The sequence below is a fragment of the Chiloscyllium plagiosum genome, chromosome 6 (assembly GCF_004010195.1).
Source record: "Chiloscyllium plagiosum isolate BGI_BamShark_2017 chromosome 6, ASM401019v2, whole genome shotgun sequence".
Lineage (NCBI taxonomy): Eukaryota > Metazoa > Chordata > Chondrichthyes > Orectolobiformes > Hemiscylliidae > Chiloscyllium > Chiloscyllium plagiosum.
In genome coordinates this window covers 115,428,712-115,451,016 of record NC_057715.1, presented here as the reverse complement: position 1 = coordinate 115,451,016, position 22,305 = coordinate 115,428,712, and the positions used below count along the sequence as shown (strand labels likewise).

Genomic DNA, 22,305 nt, shown 5'->3' with positions numbered 1-22,305 from the left:
GCCCTTGATGATGATAACTTGTGCCTGTAAAATGGTCCAAGACCCTTAGAGGAAACATTATCAAACAATTTGACAGATCAAATATGTGAAACTCTTCAGATAATTTAATAAAGATCTTTGGATGCTGGAATTTTGATAGGAAAGCCAAACTTGCTGGAGAAATTCAGCAGATCTGGCAGCATCTGTGGAACGCTTTGAGTATAGATAAATTTTTATTAAGCAAGATAGCAGGCGGCATGGTGTCTGTGGTTAGCACTGCTACCTCACAGCGCCAGGGACCCAGGTTCGATTCCACCCTCAGATAATGGTTTGTGTGGAGCTTGCACATTTACCCCATGTCTGCCTGGGTTTCCTCTGGGTGCTCCAGTTTCCTCCTACAATCCAAAGATGCTCAGGTTAGATGGATTGACTGTGCTAAATTGCCCATAATGTTCAGGGATGTATAGGTTAGCTGCATTAGTCAGGTGAAGTGTAGAGTAATTAGGGTAGGGGATTGGATCTGGATGGGTCACTCTTCGGAGGGTTGGTGTGGACTTGTTGGGTCAAATGGCCTGTTTCCACACTGTAGGGATTCTATGAAAAAAACATTGAAATGTTATTCTTTTACAAGGATGTTGCCAGGGTTGGAGGATTTGAGCTACAGGGAGAGGTTGAATAGGCTGGGGCTGTTTTCCCTGGAGCGTCGGAGGCTGAGGGGTGACCTTATAGAAGTTTATAAAATCAGGAGGGGCATTAATAGAACAAATAGACAGTCTTTTCCCTGGGATGGGGAGTCCAAAACTAGAAGATATAGGTTTAGGGTGCGAGGGGAAAACATTTAAAAGGAACCTAAGGGAAAACTTTATCGCACAGAGGGTGGTACGTGTGTAGAATGAGCTGCCACAGGAAGTGGTGGAGGCTGGTACAATCCATCATTTAAAAGGCATCTGGAGGGGTATATGAATAGGAAGGTTTAGAGGGATATGGGCCAAGTGCTGGTAAATGGGACTAGATTAGGTTAGGATATCAGGTCGGCATGGATGAGTTGAACCGAGAGGTCTGTTTCCGTGCTGTACATCTCTCTGACTATATTAAGGGATATAGGCTAAAGGCAGATATATGGAATTAGGCCACAGATCAACCGTGAGATCATTGGTGGAACAGGTTTGAGGGGCTGAATGGCCTACTGTTGTTTCTGTCTTCCCGTGAATGGTTTGAGGGATGAGGAGCATCAGTTATGTACACAGTTAAGTCCAGTGACCCATCAGTTCTGAAGGAGGGTTTTGAAACGTTAACTTTGCATTCTGTCTAAGGATAATAGGAGTGATGATCAAAAGTCTTGTCAAAACTTTGAGGAAAGTGAGCCTTTGATTACCTTATTTATTCCCTTCCGTCCCCCAGAACCTTGTCAGATTGAGGTGCAGCTGCTGCTGGCCTACAGTTCGAGTAGAAGCAGAATGTGCAGTTTGGCTACAGGTTCCAGATCAGCCTGGAGTGACAGCACGGACGGTCTGCCACAGACCGACAATATCATCGAGGGCACCATTAATCTCAGCAAACACGTCAAGGTCTACCTGATGCCCAAACCAGCCAGGCGCTGAGGACCAGCAATGTCGGGGTACAAGAGAGAGAGGAATAAGATTCAGCCGAGCTGGAGAAGGAGGTTAAAAGACCAGCTGATGGGATCTGCTCAGGGTTTGTTGCCCAGCCATGAATTAAAACATCAGAAAGTGGCAGGGATTGAAACCTGGGAGAGCAGCTTCATGACTCATGCAGTCTAACTGCGAAATGGGAATGTCAGAACCAACTGGAATCAACAGACCCTGAGAGAATTCTCATGCTGCTTGTCAAATTTTTTTTTTGGTGCTGTGCTATTTCAGGCACTGAACTGTTCAGGCAAAGATGGTAAATATGAATGGTACGTGACTCAGGAACTGTTACATTCTTGTGGCTTATCAGTCCTTCTCATGAGGATTTGCTCAAGGTTCAATTCTGTACCTGCTGGCCCAGACGACCGTAGTAATGCCTCCATGACCCTGCTTCTGTGATTCACGGATTAGCACAGCCCAGGATCGGAGCCCAGATCCTTCTGGAAGGTTGCATGTCAGTATTGAATAAATTGAGCCTCGCAAGCTAGGTACCACAGTGCAGTCCGAACCCCAACCCCAAAGACAGAGTGGAGTTGGGGGGGAAAGGGGAGCAACTCCAGGCAGGATTCCAGCATTTGATCCAGTGACTGCCCACTGCTGCCAGTCCCTCCCGGTTTGTGGAGATGAGACTGAGTTTAGTCAACTTGGCTCCCATGTAGCGTAGTCTCCCAAGTTGAGAGTTGACACTGAGATGGCATCTGGATGGGTAAATGCTTGTGAAATCACAGCCGGGTGTAAAACAGTGCCTTAATTTTAAACATAGTCCAGCGTTAGGGGGCAGGAACCCCTAATATCCATGCAGCCACTATTGTGTTAACTCTCGGAGTGTAGCAGACCCACTGCCTCTTGCACCAGCTTAGAGTGCTGCTGCTGTGTATAATGCAGATTATCGGGACTAGGAGATATTTGTTGAATGTGGTATTGGAGCAACTGGGACTGGTAATCCTGTTTCAGTCCTTCGTAGGAACATGAGCTAGGCATAGGCAATTTGGGCCATCGAGTCTACTCCACCATTCAACAGGATTGTGCCTCACCTGATTGTGGCCTCAGCTAGACTTTCTTTCCTGCCTCCCAAAACCCTTGATGGTCAAAAATCTGTCAACTCAGCTTTGAATATATTCAGTGACGCAGACACTGCCAGGGAACAAAATTCCAAACGTGAAGAAAGAATACCCCCACCTTGAGTGGGAGAGCTTTTTAAGAGTGCTAGATCTCCCCACAAGGGGAAATATTCTCTCAGCACCCACCTTGTAGATCTCCCTCGGAATCTTTATACATTTCATAATCTGCCGAATCCTTTACTGCCCAGTAACAGTCCATTTTGTGTTTTACCCCATGTACACATGTGGGCTTGAGCTTCATATTTCAAACCATCAGGTTCAACTCTGACTTGTGTTTTTAAACTACTGGGTCATGGTGAGATCCCAAGTACATATAAAAAGAGGCAGAGACATTGGCAGATCCAGAACAGAGTGCGAAGTTGGCTTCAATGAACAAGTGTTTTATTTTTGTGGGTGCAGTTTGTACCAATTTTATTTTTTTTAAACAAATAAATTGCAAATGGTTTTCACAGAAACGTTGTTCTCATTAACTTAATGAGCTGCAAATTCTTGGCGATGATATAATGAGCATGAGGACAGTACAAATGGGGCTAATGGAACTTAATTTGGGGTGTGGTGGGGTGTTCTGATGTCTTAATTAGGTCTAAATTCTCCCACAAGATGAAGAGTAGATGCACAACTACTCTGTCAAGACCCCTCAGGATCTTTGTTTCAGTCTAGTCCCATTTTACTCCTCAACTCCAGTTAACTCTATTGGATACATTCTAACCTGTCCAATCTTTCCCCATGAGGCACATTCCCCCCTACGTTCCAGCTATTAGTCTGACAAGCCTTCTCCCAACTGCTTTCAATACGTTTACATTGTTCCTTAAATAAGATGACCAAGTCAGGAGTGTGATGGAATACTCCCCACTTGCCTGGATGGGTGCAGCTCCAACAACACTCAAGAAGCTTGACACCATCCAGGACAAAGCAGGCCACTCGGTTCACACCGCATCCACAAACATCCACTCCATCCTCCACCAATGCTCCATAGCAGTCGTATGTACTATTTAAAGATGCACTTCAGAAAGTCACCAAAGATCCTTAGACAGCATCATCCAAGCCCATGATCACTTGTGTCTAGAAGGACAAGGACAGCAGATATATTGAAACACCACCTGCAAGCTCCCCTCCAGCCATTCACCATCCTGACTTGGAAATATATCACCATACCTTCACTGTCACTGGGTTAAAATCCTGGAAATCCGCTCCCCCTCCCCAAGCACTGTGAGCTAACCTACAGCTTGTGGACTGCAGCAGTTCAGGAAGGCAGCACATCACCGCCACCACAACCTTCTCAAGAGCAACTTGAGCTAACCACATACCATGAATGAATATTGTAAAACAAAATTGTGAACAGATGTGCTCTCACCAGTGCCTCTGTAACTAAAGCATAACCTGCTCCTTTGTATTCAGTTCCCCTCAATAAATGATAACACTCTATTAACTTTCCAAATTAGTTGCTGTACCTGCATACTAACCTTTATGATTCATTTGCTGGGACTCCCAGACCCTTCAAACTCTGCAGTCTTTCACGATTTAGATAATATGCTTCTCTTTTATTCTTCCAGCCAAAATGGATAATATACCTAATGACCCAGCTACGACAACTGTCTGGGGTAAAGAATTCCACAGATTCACCACCCTCTGAGTGAAGAAATCCCTCCTCATCTCTAATAAAACAAAAAGAACTGTGGATGCTGGAAATCTGAATCAAAAATTAAAATTGTTGGAGAAAGCTCAGCAAGCCTGGCAGCATCTGTGGAGACAAAGCAGAGTTAATAGTTTGGGACCAGTGACCCTTCATCCGAACTGAAGTCAGGTGTTGCCAGACCTCCTGAGCTTCTTCAGCAGTTTCTGTTTTTGTTCCTCCTCATCTCTGTCTTAAATGGGCGACTGTTACTCTGAGATGATGCCCTGTCATCCTAGACTCTCCCACCAGGGAAAACAACCTTTCTGCACCCATCCTATCAAGTCCGAGACACGAAAAAACTGCAGATGCCGGAATCCAAGGTAGATAAGCAGGAGGCTGGAAGAACACAGCAAGTCAGGCAGCATCATAAGGTACAGAAATGAATGTCTTAGGTGTAACCCTTCCTCAGGACTGCAATCAAGTCCCCCAGAAATCTTGTAAGTTTCTATAAATATTATGCCAAGTCGGCTCAATTAGATCTGGATTTGGTTCTTTTGTTCCTGAGCATCATTTTGCTCTTCCTAATTGTCCATGAGAGTTAACTGTACCAAGTACTCCAGCCCACAAACGTGGCCAGACCTGTTAAGTTTTGTCAGCACTTTCCATTTTAATCTCAGATTTCCATCAGCCATCGATTTCTTTTTCCTTTTTTAGTTTTGTATAAAGATTGGTCAAATATAATTGTATTATTCAATGTATTTGAAAGGTTCAGGATATGAAGGCCTTGAATGGCTCTAAGATACGGTTATAAACCCCAAGTGCTGTTTTGAGGTAGCATCAAACTGTGCAACTGTGGGAGAATGGCAGGATGGAACATATTTTCACAAATGGGGAATGTAGTTTACTTGATCTATAAGATTTTTTTGGGGAAGCGGGCAGTCCTAGTCGGGTTGGGTTTTAGAAGAATGCGAGGGAATCTGTTCTAAATGTATAAAACATTATATAATGTTTCCCCCCTACCCAGGATCCAGAACAAGGAGTCACAGTCTCCAGATACATGGTCGGCCACTTAGGACTGAGCTGAGGAAACGTTTCTTCACTCTGAGGATGGTCAACCTGTGGGATTCTCTGTGGAATTCAGGCTGGGGGGGGTTATATTTAAGAAAGAAATCGATCTGTAGATATTGAAGGCATCAAGGGGTTTAGTAATTGAGTGGCTATATGGCATTGAGATATTGGATCAACCAATGAACACAGTGAATGGCACAGCAGGGTCAATGGGCCAAATGGCCTACTCTTGCACTAATTTTGCATGTGTCCTCTAAGACATTCCCAAAAGCCAATCTCATTAACCAAGTATTTGGTCACTTCACCCTATTGTTAAGAAACATAATCCATGGTTAATTTATCCTAGATTATCATATAGTTCAAAACAACTGTCCTGCACTGGCTAAAGAAGATGTAGAGATGCTGGTGTTGAACTCAGTTGGACAAGGACCAAAATCACATGACACCAGGTTATAGTCCAACAGGTTCATTTGAAAACACAAGCTTTTGGAGCAATAAATCTATTGGACTATAACCTGTTGTCGTGTGATTTTTGACCTGGAACAAAAGTTCAGGACTTGATCCTTTAGAAAGAAGACCATTATATGTAGAAATAGAAAGTGGCCATTCAGTCCATCTAGTCTGCTTTACTATTTAATGAGATCATGGCTGATTTGATCATTCTCAACATCACTTTCGTGCCATTTACCCATAACCCTTGATTCCCTTCCCGAATTAAAAATCTGTCCACCTCAGTCTTTATTAGACTATATGACCCAGCCTCAAAAGTCCTTTGCAGTAAAACAAATTCCACTACCCTGCGAAGATGAAATTCCTCCTCATCTCTGTATTAAATGTATGACCCCTTAAATTGAGATTATATTGTCTGGTTCTAGATGGTCCCACAAGAGGAAACTACCTTGCACATCTATCCTGTCAAGTCCCCTAAGAATCTCTCATGTTTCAATGAGGTTGCCTCTCATTCATCTAAACTTCATACAGTATAGGCCCATTAACACAATGCCTTGATAGGAAAATCCCTCCATACCCAGTATCAACCTAGTGACCCTTCCCTGAACTACCTTCAATGCCTATATCTCTCCTTCGATGAGGGGCTCAGAACTGTTCACAGTATTGCTGCTGTAGCCTAGCTGGTGCCTTTCAGTAAGAATTCCTCATTTTTATGCTCTATTTGCCTTCCAGGTTACTTGCTGAACTTGGATGCTAATGTTTTGTAATCCATTCATAAGGAGTCCCAAACACATCTGTAGTTTTCTGCATTTGCTATTTAAATAATATTCAGTTCTTCTGTTCTTCCTGCCAAAGTGTGTAACCTCATTATCCCACATTACATTCCCTCTGCCAAGTTTTTGTCCACTTGCTTAACCTGCCCCATCCCTCCGCTGGCTCACTGTGTCATTCCAACCCTTTGCTTTTCCACCTGTTTTTGTGTCAGGTGCAAACTTGGCAATCGTACATTTACTTCCTTCATCCAAGTTATTAATATCTATTGTAAATAACTGTGGCCCCAGCACTGATCCTGGTGGCACAACACCAGTCACAGGTTACCATCCTGAAACCCACCCCCTTATCTCAACTCTCTATCTTCTATTGGTTAGCCAATCCTCTATCCATGCTCATATACTGCCCCAACACCATGGACTAATTTTGTTAATTAACCTAATGTATGTACCTTATCAAACATCTTTTCGAAATCCAATTATCTTACATCTACTTACCTATACAAACCCAAGGGAATATAAGTTCTGTCTATGCAACCTTTGCTTGTAATCTTTTTAGAACCAGGACCATTCCAGTGAATCTACAGGACACCCTCTCAAAAGCCAATATTGATGAAAACAGAGACAAGTTGCTGAGGCTTTTCCTTTTGCACAAATTGGGTCAAACAAGAGATGTACTCTGTAACAGGTCATGTACAAAGCAAGGTTTGTAGGCCCTACATCGCTAGTGATCGAATCAAATAACATTCTTCCAGCTATTCACAACAGACAGAATACAAACCACAATTAACCAGGCCACATCTACAAAACCCAAACCAATATGTCTATGGCTAGGCGTTATTCCACACTTGGGCAGCACTTCTGTGACAATCGTGAGTGCACAAATAATTATGACGATTGATTTAAGATTATCTGTCAAGCTCATAACAATGTTCATTTATGCTTGATAGGAGTGACATAGGGAAGGAGCTGTTCTTTGCAAACAAAGGGAATATGAAGCCTCAAGAGGGTTTTTTTGTGAATTACTAGGGAGCATGAGATTCCTAACATTCCCTGTTGCTTTCTACAAAGCAATGCCTTGATCATTCAGAGTTAACTTGCCAATAACTTGTCTTTTCTCCATTTGTATAAATTGTGATCATTTGAAATTTGGTATTCTTGCATTTATCCTGATGAGTGTAATGTGAAAGATTGCAGTACCATGGCTCTTTTTTTTCAGTAACATACAAGTTCTCTATGACCAAAAAAACTAATATATCCTTCCTGAGGTGTGGTGTCAAAAATGGAACACGGTATTACAGATAGGGTCTGACCATGAGAGTTTTATTGCAAGATAGAAACTGGACTAAACCATTCAGCCCATCGAGCCTGCCCCACCATTCAATATGGTAATGGCTACTCAAACACTTTAAAAATGTTTTATTCATTTCATGACCATAACCCTGTATCAATCTTGTAATTAGAAATCTATCAATCTCTACCTTGAATAGATAAAAGACTGTGTTTTCATAACCCTCTGCAGTACACGATTTCAAAGGTTCACAATTCTGAGTATAACCTTGGCCTGGTATGCTGGTCTTTTGCTGGTCCAGTGTGGTGTCCTGTCTGCCCTGTGTGGTGGTCTCTCAGCACTGCATGGCAATCTCCCAGCCTGGTGCAGTGGTTTCTCAGCACAGCGCAGTGATCTCCTGGCTTGCTGTGGCAATCTCCCAGCCTGGTGTTGTGGTCTCTCGGCATGGTATGGCAAGGCAATCTCCCAGCCTGGCACAGAGGTCTCTCAGCACAGTGTGGCAATCTCTCCACCTGGTGCATGGTCTCTCAGCAGCCTGTGGCAGTCTCTCGGCCCGGTGTGGCCTCAGCCTGGACTTTCAGCCTCGAGGTGATTAGAGGCAAGGTAAGAGTGTGGCCTGGGTTGGAAGGACTATCATTCTGATCTGTATGTTTCTCTATTTTTCTAATTTATTCCTATGATATGTAATGCTGGACTTTTTACTTCTTTATTTTTCTAATTTTAATTTCCTAAGAACTGAAGAATCTGTACCTCGATAGCTTGTAGCCTTCTAGATAGCACCATTAGTGGCAACTTGTAAACCTTTCACTGCACTCATTTGAGTACATGACAATAATGCTAATTCAATTTAAAAGCAAAATTCTCCTCATCTCAGAACTAAGGGACATCCCCTTTAGTTTAGAGTTGTCCCACTTTGTGTTAGACTCCCTACCCAGGAGGATGTGGGTGTGACTGGTAGCCAGCATTTATTGTGTGAATTGGAATTGTAACTGTGGTCCCTGGAAAAAGCGAGCAACATTACCACTCCCCTGATTCAGGTGGAGCTAATTTAATAAAAATAAACAGCTTCACTTTTGTGGCCAGTTATCAGCTTTAGATTGCTTAAACAAAGATAGCACTGGCAATAAAACAGTATTATGAGTCTGGGTCAGCAATGATTAATCAGTGCCTTTCACCCATGTTTGCACACAGCATTTTGCTATTATCAGACATTATGGACTGTTGGAAAGCAACTGTCCTCTTAAACCACTGCTGTGTAATGCCCTGTAGTCAGGTAGGTACAAGGAATACCCTCCTGTGTTTCTAAGTCAAAACAAAACAATGCAGAATTTATTTAATTTTAGAGGGAGTTGGTGGGTGGGGGGTGATGACAGTAAATTGATTCTTAGGAGGGGCTAGCAAGGAAGCAACGAGCCAAATGACCACCTCCTGTGCTGTGGTGCTTCTATGTTTCAATAAAGTCGCCATAATCTTACCATAGAGCTGCTCTCTCATGCCAGAGACACACAAATTGCAGTGGATTAATTTGAGGATCACCATGCCTCAGGTGAGGGGAGGGGAAAAGTTGAACCTGTGCTACTGGCATCACCCCACATCACAAACTAGCTGTTGTGTCTGGGACAGATCAACCGTTGACAAGATGGAACTCGAACGTGGCTTAAGGATGACGCATTTTGTTGAAGGTTTTTGTCCTATAGTCGTCAGGACAATTTGTAAGGAGTACCAACATAAGGGGAACAGCATATTTCACTGAATGAGAAGAGTGTGAATAAACCACGGAAATCCTGGAGGTGTTGGATACAATGTCACACGTGAGCCCTCAATAGGGTAGAAACCCTCACACTCATTAAAACCAAACTGCACTGTGCCAGGTGGAACCTACTCCCTTGTCGAGACCTTTCACTTGAGATTAATTTGAACTGGTCAGTTTAAAACTTTTATTCACGGTGGGAGGGATGGGTGGCTTGCTAGGTTGCCAGGGCGGGGAGGGTCTGTATTCTATGCACTGATTTTTTTTTTAAAATATAATTGGACTGTCTTAAATTGATTTGTTACTGTTTTGTGATGATGGAAAGTGGGATTTGAGGTTTGTCCTCATTTCCTGAACAGTAGGGTTTGGGGTCTGGCTTTGCCACTCCTCTCCCTTGTTGCTGTTAATATTAACTGTTTTGTAAACTGTGTATTGTTTAATAAAAGTTTTAAAATGTATTCATGGTATGTGAGTGCTGACAGGTACCATATTCCCCAGACTGATAAATCAATGCTGTTCCATGTTGAGGCTTCAGATCATGACACTTAAACAAGCATTTTACAATGACACCGACTCCCTGCTTCCTCCCATCAGCAAAAGTGAGTTTGGGACGGGATTCTAGATCCATCTTTGCACTTCCATTTTTAAAGGTTTGTACAGTCACAATTCCGCAAACATCTGGCTAAATCATGCCCAACTCCTGATTTTATTAAAACTCTCTCCGTCTCTTAAATCCAATTCTCAAAATAACCCCGTAGCAGAAATGTGACGGTTTTGTTTGCTACTGCATCCATTTTCCAAATGGAGGTCAAATTTGGGACTGAAGCTCACAAGGAATCCTCACCGTGCCTTTACAAATTGCCCCTGTGCTTACTAACCTACACCGGCTCCCAGACAAGAAACATCTGAACGGCAAAATTCTTATCCTCGTTTTCAGATCCCTCCTCAGCCTGCTCCCCCACCCTTTCATATCTCAGTGATCTCCTCTCACCCTACAACTGTCCAAAACATCTGCACTCCTCTAATTCTGAACTCTTGTACACTCCCAATCAATCGTTCCATCATGTGTGGCTGTGTCTTACTTTGCGTGAGCCTCCAACTCTTGAAATCCCTCTCTCAACCACTCTGCCTCACTGTTCTCCTTTAAAACACAGTCAGGGGAAAGCTATCTCTGTCCAAGCTTTGGATCATGTGTCCCCCATACCTCCTGAATGGCTTGGAGTCACATTTGCATAGAATCTTACAGTAATGAATAAGCCCTTTGGCTCATCAAATCTTTTCCATTAAATTTGTCCCACCTTGCAGCACTATGAAATTTTAAGTGAGTACTTTTAAAAAGTTGTGAGGTTTCCCAATTTTACTGCCCTCCCAGGCAGCGCAATCCAGATTCCCTCTTGGTGGAACAAAAAGCTTTTCTTCAAATTCTCTCTCAATCTCCTGCCTTTTACCTTCGAATTATACCTCCTTTTCATTCACCCTCCAACTGACAGATGTCATAATTCCCCAACGAAGCAACTTGGGATATATCAAAAACTCAAAGGTTCTACGTAAGACCTAAACCAGCCAATCACATTCCACAGAAGACGTACGAAGAGCAGATAGAGAAGGCTGGGCTAGGAGTTCATGGTCACAAGTCAACTCGGACTGGCCTACCTGACACAGTAACTCACTGAAGAATTTCCTGCAATAAAATCCCATCTACTCTCTGGAACAAAATTTTTAAAAAAAATCAATCAATTTGCCAAAAAAAGCAGACGAGGTGGACAATGTGGTTTCCACCCAGATTTTGGAAGATAATGGGTTATTCATGAACCAACTTCCACTCCACATTGTGTGTGTGACCTTATCCCTCAGATAATTATGATATAGGTATAGAATACAGATATAGAATCCCTAGTGTGGGAACAGGCCCTTCAACCCTACAAGTCCACACCAACTCTCTGAAGAGTAACCCACCCAGACCCATTCCCTTACTGCTCTCCAATTACCCCTGACTAATGCACCTAACCTACACATCCCTGAACACTATGTGCAATTTTAGCATGGTCAATTCACCTAACCTGCACATCTTTGGACTGTGGAAGGAAACCAGAGCAAACTCCACACAGACAATCACCCAAGGCAAGAATCAAACCCAGGTCCCTGGTGCTGTGAGACAGCAGTGCTAACCACTGAGCCACCGTGCCATCCCTAGTGAGCAACCCAATACTTATTTAAGACTTTAGAATCATACAGGACAGAAGAGGCCCCTCACCCCATCAAGTCTGTACCACCAGTCTACATTAGTCCCACCTTCTAACTTTAGGCTCATAGCCTTGAATATTATGACATTTCAAGTGCTCAGACAAGTACTTTAAAGTTGGAAGTCACATGACATCAAGTTGTAGTTTATTTAAAATCTCAAGCTTTCAGAGTGCTGATGAAGGAGCAGCACTCCGAATGCCTGTGATTTTAAATAAACCTATTAGTCTATAACGTGTGTCATGTGACTTCCAACTTTGCTGGTATAGGCTGGGGCTGTTTTCTGTGGAGCATTGGAGGCTGAGGGGTGACCTTATAGAGAGGCCTGGATAGGGTAAATAGACAAGGTCTTTTCCCTGGGGTAGGGGAGTTCAGAACTAGACGGCATAGGTTTAGGGTGAGAGGGGGAAAAGTTTTAAAAGGGACCTAAAGGGTAACTTTTTCATGCAGAAGGTGATGCATGTGTGGAATGGGCTGCCAGAGGAAGTGGTGGAGGCTGGTACAATTGCAACATTTAAAAGGCATCCAGATGGGTTTAATGAATAGGAAAGGTTTAGAGGGATATGGGCCAAATGCTGACAAATGGGACTAGATTAGGTAATATATCTGATTGGCAAGGACGAGTTGGACCGAAGGGTCTGTTTCTGTGCTGTACATCTATGACTCTGGGTGAAAAAATGTTTCCTCCAATCCCCTCTAAACCTCCTGCCTTTTGCCTTAAAATTATGCCCCCTTTTTACATACAGTACATCATAAAGAAAATGGCGGTAGAGTCACTATGAGGCTATTTCATTTCCTCTTATTATCAGGTCGACAGATGTTCACAATGATGCATCTCGGCCTCCTGTTCTGCAGCAAAATCATGGATTCACAACACCACTCGTGTCCCCATCACTGGCTCCCAACCACACCGTCCCTCAATCGGGAAGATGGCACCAGCTCAGGGACGAGAGTTTCCAACATGGGTCTTCATGTGACTGAGCAGGCCTGAGGAACGTCAGTCACTGGAGGCAGATGTCCTACCAGGTAGTGGGTCCCTGAATGCACAAATCCCTCCTTTTACCCATCCTTCCAGCCACTGCTTAAAACACAGACTCAAAATGGGACACAGCTCAATGGATGAGTTACCCTCATTCTGAATGATGGGTAACAAGTTCCTCCCAGTCATTAAAGTCAACGCTGCCTGCTTCATGGGAGAGTTTCATTGAGTCTTTGAGGCATTTTCTTCATCGTCTCTCAGAGTGAGGGCTATTTAAGAGAACAGGATCAGGCATAGGACACGGTTTCCATCCATCGGGACACAACATGCAGTCCATTGAAGTTTCTATTGCAGGATCTTTGCCAGAATATGTTCATGGAGCACAGATGATGGCAGAAAGACAGCAATCGAATTTTATGCATTAGGTGGGTATTGCCAGCTGATTGGAGGCCAAGATTTGTAATCTCTAGACGCCCAACACAACTTTCCACCAAAGTCCAGCCAGTTGGCATTGCTGCATTGCTGTTCCCCTTTTCTTAGTTTCTTTTCCTTCTCTTTTATGTTGTTTGTCATCTCACTGCAAGCTTTTCTTTTCTCCACGGCTTCATCCCTGTGATCTCCGGGTAAACCGAACTTGTATTGCCGGAACAAACTCCTGCAGGGTGTCACTCAGTCTAGTTTCAGTGACGGTTGCCGCAGAAGCTTGGGGAGATGCTGGGTCACCAGGGATATTGCATAGGACAGAAGAATGATCAGCTTGCCGTGTATCAGCAGCAGTGCTGTTTGGTGCAGAGATGCCCACATCCGGTAGTAGGGTCCATGGAATGGGTCTGAAACAGCCGGGCACAGCATGCAATTCAAATTCACTTGGGTGACCTGTAGCAATGACATGGAAAAATAAGGTGCCGGATTAGTGCGGTGACACCACTGTGAGGGAAGAGCTTGGAGATTCAGTAGAGAGGAGAAGCAGGAATGCAGAAATCAGAGTTGTACGCACAGTTTTGAATTGGGACAGGGGAGGTCAAAAGCTTTATTTTTAAAAAAAATGCACAAGGGATGATGTAAAAGTAGAGGCCTCAAGGAGAAAAAGCAAGGACATGAGGCTAAACCTTTACAAATCACGTATTAAGTAGGCTTCAGTTGGAGGATTAAGTCCAATCCTGGGCTTTAGGGAGGAGATCAAGGACTTGGAGAGGATGCGATGGAGATTTACTACAATTGTCTCAGGAAACAGGGATTGGAAAAGTTGGAATTGCTCTTTTTAGAGCACAGAAGATTAAGAGGAGATTTAATAAAAGTCTTCAAAATGATGAATGGGTTTGATGGAGTAAACAAGGAGAGGCCACTCACTTGGACAGTTGGTAACCAGAGGACACAGTATGGTGAAAGTCCATACAAATATATTATTACTGTTTGAGAATTTGGGTTTTGAAGTGGAGGAATGGTGTATAATATTAAGTTTGATTTGCATTTCTATATTACGTGTCCTCAGAGGTGGGGGAAGGACACAGCTTTTAACTTCATTTTAGATGTGCTCTATGAGTTTTGTGGATGGGTGTCCTGGGATTTGTTTTGTTTACCTATATGTAAATGAGGACTTTCAAACTCAAGGTGAATAATTCAGTGCATTAGGAAAAAATGGTGGAAGGGAGAGAAAACAAAATGTACACTGCCCGCGACAGGAGACCAGCAACATAGGAAGTTAGAATCATCCAGAAGATGGTCAGGCAGTGTGTAGTTTCACTCAGACCAAAGAGTTCCATTACAGCAGAGATGCTGCTAATTTAGCAATCTGGGCAATGAAGAAGGTCTGAGCAGCTTAGAAAATCAATAAGAGAAGCTCCAGAATCAGACGTCTGTTGAGGTGTTATAGAAGAAGACATTCGCCAAGGCTGTTGAAGATATGTATTTTAGCAACACGTGCTAAGGATCAAGTGAGCAGAGTTAGCAGCTTGCTGAAGAGTCACAGGAAGAAATAGCATCAAGTGAATGCAGAAATTCGCCAGAACAGAACTCATTGTAGGCATGTAGCTGCACAATGAGCCTCAAAAGGTGGAGATAGGGATGACCTTTCACTGAGGTTTGTGTATCTGTAAAGCTGATGTGGACATAAAATGGTTGAATCTTTCTTTCTGATATTTTTAAAAAGACTGTTTCAAATTTTTAAAAGTGTAACATGGTTAGTGTTTTTCTCTTAGGTAATAAAATGTTAGGTTCTTTTGTTAAAAGTACACTCACAGTCTCTTATGAATATGTTCAGTGACTGACCACCACAGAAAACAAATAGCAAGCAAATGTCTGGGCTATTAACTCAGGTTTCCTTGGGATCAGATTTCATAGAATCCCTAAACTGCAGAAAGAAGCATTTTGACCCATTGAGTCTGCACCAAGTATCCAAAGAGCATCCCATCCTATCCCCATAACCCCACATTTCCCACGGCTAACCCCCACATTGCTGGACACTATGGGTGATTTAGCATGACCAATCCACCTAACCTGCACATCCTTGGACTGTGGGAGGAAATTCGAGGAAACCCACACAGACGGTGGGAGAATGTGCAAACTCCACACACAGTCACCTGAGGGTGGAATTGAACCCAGGTGCCCAGTGCTGTGAGGCAGCAATGCTAACCACTGAACTACCGTGCCACCCTCTACTGAGCCAACTCACCACCCTGACTTGTCTAGCATTACCATCAGCCAAGATTATAACATACAGATTTAAGGCAATTGATAGAACAAACAGGAGGAAGTGAAATGGAATCTGTTTTTTTTTTCCAAAATTTTTGATGTGGTGGAATGTACTTCCTGAAAGGGCACCGGAAATGTGTTATAATGCAGATTTGGGATCAGAGGTGAGACTGTGTTGTAGCTGGACCAGAGATAGACAGCAGAGTCTGAGAGGATCTGTGCAGAAGTCAAACCTTCTTTTCACAAAGTCTCAAGGCCTCTTTTATGGATAATGCAAATTTAGAACATTATCGTCTGCTATTGCATTAACAATATCGGCAGCTGTTGTACAGCAGAAGTATATTATGTAAAAGACAATTTTTTGATTAAAAACTTAATCGCCCTAAAACGTTATGCAAATATTTCACATACTGACTGCATTATTGCAGTGCCTATTATCCCTCTAAATGCACATCAGGCAAAAGGGAAATGTGGAAAGCAAAGGAGACAAGGTAAGTGAATTAGGCATGTACACGAGACAAGGAGGATCAAGGGGAATTGGAGTGACGAGTTGGGTTAGCCTGATTATGCAGGCAGGGTCATTCCAAAGATGGATTAAGGACATTGGGAGGGGGGGGGTTTCTTGTTTATCACGGGAAGGGATGCAGAGGATGAGATTCAGTCATGATTGTCTGGTACTTGTGAATCTGTGAAATTCTTTACTGCAGAGGGCTATTGAGGTTGGGTCATTAAGTATATTCAAGGCTGATTTTTAATCAGTATGGAAAATGCTGAGAGGATGTTTCTCCTCATGGGAGAGTCTAGGGACAGAAGGCACAGTCTCAGGCGCCAATTTCAGACTGAGATGGGGAGGAATTTCTGCTCTCAGAGAATTGAGTGTCTTTGGAACTCCTTCTCACAGAGAGCTGTGGGGGCAGAGTCCTTGTGTGTATTTAAGACCGAGAGAGATTCTTGATCAGTTGGGGAATCAAGGGTTGCTGGGAAAGGGCAGGAAGATGGACATGAGGAATATTGGACCAGCCATGATCCTACTGAATGGCAGAGCAAGCTCAAGGGGCTGAACAACCTACTCCTGGTCCTATTTCTTATGGAATCAAGAGTCATGGGAAAAGGCAGGAAAGTGGAGTTGAGGGTAATCAGATCAGCCATGATCTTATTGACTGGTGAAGCAGGCTTGATGGGCTGAATGGCCCACTTCTGCTCCGGCATCTTATGATCTAAGGGTTAGGGAGCCATTTTCCCACCAGGCTATTTGTGGTTTGTTGTTCCCATAGAGTTGGATTTCCACTGCAAGTTTAATAAAAAACTTCGAAAGGGATACAATTTGAGAAGGAACAATTTGTAGGGCTGTGATGTAAGATCAGGGGATAGGACAGCTATTTCAAAGAGCTTAATCACCCTTAACCAGCTCCTTCTGTCGTGAACAATTGTGCCTGGAAGATTGCAAGTACATTATACTGCGTATTGCCGTGGTTATATGAAGACTCAGGAAGAGGTCAATTCACCCAGCCCCTTCCCTCTGGAACCCACCCACCAACTCTGGAGGGGCAGTGAGCAATGTAGTGATTGTAAAGAGGGCAGCCAGGTGGATCGTAGAATCTGTAAATCCTTGCTTACTATGATAGAACATAGAACATAGAACATAGAAGAATACAGCGCAGTACAGGCCCTTGGGCCCTCGATGTTGCGCCGATCCAAGCCCACCTAAACTACACTAACCCACTATCCTCCATATACCTATCCAATGCCCTCTTAAATGCCCATAAAGAGGGAGAGTCCACCACTGTTACTGGCAGGGCATTCCATGAACTAACAACTCGCTGAGTGAAGAACCTACCCCTAACATCAGTCCTATATCTACCCCCCCTTAATTTAAAGCTATGCCCCCTTGTAATACCCGACTCAATACGCGGGAAAAGGTTCATACTGTCGACCCTATCTAACCCCCTAATCATCTTGTACACCTCAATCAAGTCACCCCTAAACCTTCTTTTCTCTAGTGAAAACAGCCCCAAGTGCCTCAGTCTTTCCTCATACGATTTTCGATGATCTGCCTGTACCGCTGGTAACCAAAGTTTTCACTGTACTTAGGTACACGTGACAATAAATAAATCAAATCAAATCAAATCAATAGGAGTTCCCCGACTGGGGCTGTTAACCTGGTCCAATCAGGGAGCCCTGGCTGACAGATATAAACAGGAGTGTCTTTGTCACTGGCCACCCGGGTGTTTTCTTATCTTCCTGGTGGTGGAATTTGAATAAAGATTCGTGCACTTTGTGTCTTCCACGTGTCTCTCACTTACACACACACACACACCATGGGTGCTGGGGATAAAATAAGCACTACCGCACTTAGGCGGTAGTGTGGGGGTAAAGGGAAAAAAAAGAAAAAAAAAGAAAAAAGGGGAAAAAAAAATAAACAGGAGTGTCAGAGGTCTGTTCGTTCAGAGCTCTGGATCAATGTCAAGGACTCTCCATGTGTGAATAAAGGTGAGGGGATAACAGTGTCTGTGGAGTTATTCCAGGTAATGTATCCACGGAATGGTGACCAAAAAGTATTTGGTTACCAACCTGTTAATTCTTCCTACTGGCACGCAGCAAGTGTGGGAGAGATTCCCAATCAGCCACGCTTTAGAAAGCATGAAAGAGCACGTTGCCACAGCAACTAGGTCCTCCCTGTGTGAGTTGTGACACAAACACCACCTACTCATTCAAATCTCTCGCTCTTCAGAAACAAACCTAACTGTTTAACACATTTGAACTGGCTCAGTGATCACCCTCCTGAAAGATTACTCTGCAACTGCTCATCTCTTTGGTTGAAATCATAGGATTATTAGAATACAGGAGGTGGCCATTTGGTCCCTCATACCAGCATCAGCTCAATTACCAAATGGCAATCTCCTGCCTTTTCCCCAGGTCCATGCAGATAATTTCATCTGATGTGATCAATACTCTCAATGCTCAGTTTGAGCAGAATGCCAGAGGAGCATGTAACCCCTGCCCCGGATACACCCACTCCCTCAGTCACCGCTGCAGACGTCAGGTCAGTCTTCCTGGGAGTCAACTCCAGGAAAGTGATGGGCCAGACCGTCTCCCCAGCCAAACACTCAGATCCCGTGTGGACTAACTGGTGGAGGTATTCACCAGCATCTTCAACCTCTCCCTCCTACAAGCCAAAGTTGCCATCTGCTTCAAGAAGGCCACCATCATTCTGATACCTACAAAAGCACATGCAATGTGCCTTAATGACTACCACCCAGTGGCTTTGACCTCAATAATCAGGAAGTGCTTAGAGAGGTTGGTCATGGCCCACATCAAATCCATTCTCCCAGCATGCCTCAATCCCCTACAATTTGATGACTGGCATAACAGGTCCACAGTGGATACCATTTCCCTAGCCCTACATTCATCCCTGGAATATCTGGACAACAAGGACACCCACATCAGACCTTTGCTCATCGACTACAGCTTCATCTTCAACACCATTATCCCCTCCAGTGTGATCTCAAAACTCTTGCTCTCAGCTCCACCCTCTGCAACCGAATCCTCAGCTTCCTGACCCACAGACTGCGATCAGCAAGGGTAGACAGCAGCACCTCCTCCACAATAACACTCAACACTGGAGGCCGCCAAGGATGCGTCCTCAGCCCCCTACCGTACTCCCTATACACCCATGACTGTGTATCCAAAATCCAAACAAATATCATCTACAAGTTCATTGCCGACACCATCATAGTAGGACAGATATCTAACAATGACAAGTCAAAATACAGGAAGGAGATAGAGGGCTTAGTGAAGTGGTGCAATGAGAACAACCTCTCTCTCAATGTCAGCAAAACTAAAGAACAGCTCATTGACTTCAGATAGAAAGGAGGAGTACACACCCCCATCTACATCACAGAGTGGAGATTGACAGGGTGGAGAGAGTCATGTTCCTCGGAGGGATGATAACTGACAACCTATCCTGGAGTTCCCACGTACATGTGATGGTCAAGGTGGCACAACAACACCTCCTCTTCCTCAGGCAGCTCAGGAAATTCAGCATGTCCATGAGGACCCTTGCCAACTTCAACATTGAGAGCATACTGTCCGGGTGCACAACGGCCTGGTACGGCAACTGCTTTGCCCAGGACTGTAAAAAACTAGAGAAGGTGGTGTGCACAGCCCAGACGATCATGGGAGCCAACCTCCCATCTATGGTCTCCATTTACACGGCTCGCTGCCGCGGAAAGGCTGCCAACATCATTAAAGACCTCTCCCCCCCCGGGTAATGATCTCTTACAATCTCGCCTGTCAGGTAGAAGATACAGAATCCTGAACGCACATACCGACAGGTTCAGGAGCAGCTTCCTCCCTGCTGTCATTAGACTGACGAATGGACCGCTCTAACTTCAAATAATGCTGATCTTGCCTAGCGCACATCCTACATCTGTATGCCTCTGTCCATTTTTTTTTGTCCTATGATCTGTATGTCCTTGCTTACTATGATCTGACTAGACTGCTCACAAACAAAGCTTTTCACTGTACTTAGGTACATGTGACAATAAATCAAATCAATGCCCCGCCCTTGAATATCTCCATTGAACCTGCCCCCAATACATTTCCAGACAGTGCATTCCAGATCCTAACTGCTCGCTGGGTGGAATTTCTTTTCTCACATCACTCTTGCTTTGTTTGCAAGTCACTTTAAATCAATGACCTCCTGTTCTTGTTTCTTTTAGGAGCAGGACCAGCTCTACCTTATTTTCTCTGTCCAGCTTGCTCGCAGTTTTGAAAACCTCCTTCAGATCGCTGAGCATCCTTCTCTCCAGGAGAACTCCTTCAATCTCTCCTCATTCTGTGCAACTTCCTTCTTAGTCACCCACCACAAGGAAAATGAGTTATAATGAGGTTGCATAGATAGAACAGCAATCTGTAAACCTTTGAATAATCCTGTGGTGGATAAGTATTTATTTATTTAGTGTGTGCATTATCACTGAGCCAAGCAGTGGCTTTGTTGGTGGCTGGATGGAAATTTTTAAGCCCTCCTCCTGCAGACACCCCTCCACAGTGTCAGATATTATGAGACATTTCATTTATTGTTATCACATTTACCCGAGCACAATGAAAAGTTTTGTTTTGCGAGCAGTACAGGCAGATTATAACACAGAAGGACATACAGATCATGGAGAGTTTAGACACAGTGAGGTATGCAAGGTTACGACTGGACAGAAGGTGCACAAAACAAGATAATTGGAACATAGTAGTCAGGAACTTTTCCCCAGCTGTACAGGGCCATGGTGAGACCACATCTGGAATCCAGGAATGGTAGGACTGTTCTATGATGAAAGGTTGGTTTATGTGGACCTGTAACAACTAGAATTTCGAAGGATGAGAGGGGGATCTGATTGAAATGTATAAAATTCTAACAGGGCTGGACAGACTAAATGCAAGGAGGAGGCGTCCCTGAACATATTCGAGAAAGAGGTCGATAATGTTTTAGATTATAAACGTTTAAAGGATATGAGGAGAAAGGCGGAATCGAGATAGAAGATCACCATGATCTTACTGAATGGCAGAGCAGGCTTGAAGGGCTGAATGGCCTGCTGCTGCTCCTAGTTCCCATGTTTTCTGCATTTGGACTGCACCCAGGTCTGCAGCCTGGATGGTCCTTGCACAAAGACCTGGGCCTCTCCACGGACAGTTTAGACCTGGGCCCACGGTCACTGTGAGAGGTCAGAGCCAGGTGGGAAAAAAAGAGGGAGTGGGCTTCTCTGGCTGGCGGTGTGGAGACTCAGGAGTCAGCTAGAGAGATTCTTCTAATCGATTGTAATCAATGCCAAGTGGCATTCCTCAAGACATCACCTCTAGACAGAGCCTGGCAGGCTGCTGCAGGGGATACCGGGCCAAGGAAACGGCCACAGACACCGGCATGGGCTTCCAGTATCACTGAGCGTGGGAAAGCCTGCAAGTCTCAATGTCTGGCTTCCCTCCAACTGCACCAGTGGAGACAGTTTCTCTCCAGTAAACCTTTAATTATCTTAAGCACGTTCCTGTGAACTGCACTTCAGCCTTTAAGCTCAAGGGAACATTGGCAACACTGTGCAACCTGTCCTCAATCAAAACCTTTGTGATTGCAGAAGCATTCGAGTGAATCTGCACTGCATTTCCTCTGAGGTCAATGGATTATTCCCAAGGTGTATCGGAGTTTAAAATTCCCGGCTGGAATCTGGGATTGGGTGCCCGGTGGATTTGAAACAGTGGTGAGATGGTTATGGAGTGGGTGAACTCTCCATCTCTGCAGGATAAAACCTGACCCATTAACCCATTCTCCGTTGCATGCTGATTGATGCTCCGTGGATTTCTAGAACATTCTATTTCTGATCCTGCCACCCCGTGATCCCTGCTGGAATCTAATCCTGCTGGTACCGGAGGGGGCTGTGTCAGAGTTTCTCCCTGTCATTAAATCTTCTATTTTAAGAAGCTTGTACTGAATTATATTCTGGTGAACACAACAGCGATATTTTTAAACCTGACAATTAACAAATCTCCACCGTTGAGGCAGAGACTAATTAGTAATCTTCTCAGAAGAGAGGCACGTTCACTTTTACCTTTCATTTCCTCCCATACTTCCTCTAAGCTGCACTGAAATCTTTGTCCCAGAAAGGAGTAAATCTTCACTGTCTGGAACCCCCAGCTATCTGCCCTGATCACTAACAATA

At 44.1% G+C, this 22,305-nt stretch overlaps 2 protein-coding genes across 4 annotated transcripts in view; one reads left to right on the top strand and one right to left on the bottom strand.

Annotated features, from left to right (window-relative positions):
• The window catches only part of ints4 (integrator complex subunit 4), a 60,881-nt gene extending 56,473 nt beyond the window's left edge, over nt 1-4,408 (top strand). The window contains exons 23-24 of one of the 2 annotated variants that reach the window (XR_006311980.1): nt 1,381-1,897; nt 4,303-4,408. Coding sequence is in view for 1 of the 2 variants with exons in the window: in XM_043692496.1 (XP_043548431.1) it covers nt 1,381-1,580 (200 nt within the window). In the remaining variant the exon portion in view is untranslated. Of the gene's footprint in view, nt 1-1,380; nt 3,627-4,302 lie in introns of those variants that run through there. The other variant, XM_043692496.1, reaches the window with a different exon arrangement.
• The window catches only part of LOC122550957 (transmembrane protein 164), an 82,045-nt gene that overhangs the window by 20,330 nt on the left and 39,410 nt on the right, over nt 1-22,305 (bottom strand). The window contains exons 5-6 of one of the 2 annotated variants that reach the window (XM_043692498.1): nt 16,467-16,492; nt 12,596-13,840 (exon numbers count right to left, since the gene is read on the bottom strand). The exons of the other annotated variant lie outside the window; for it this stretch is intronic. Of the exons in view, the coding sequence (XP_043548433.1) occupies nt 13,583-13,840; nt 16,467-16,492 (284 nt within the window). The 3' untranslated portion in view covers nt 12,596-13,582. Of the gene's footprint in view, nt 1-12,595; nt 13,841-16,466; nt 16,493-22,305 lie in introns of those variants that run through there. 2 annotated transcript variants of the gene reach the window in all.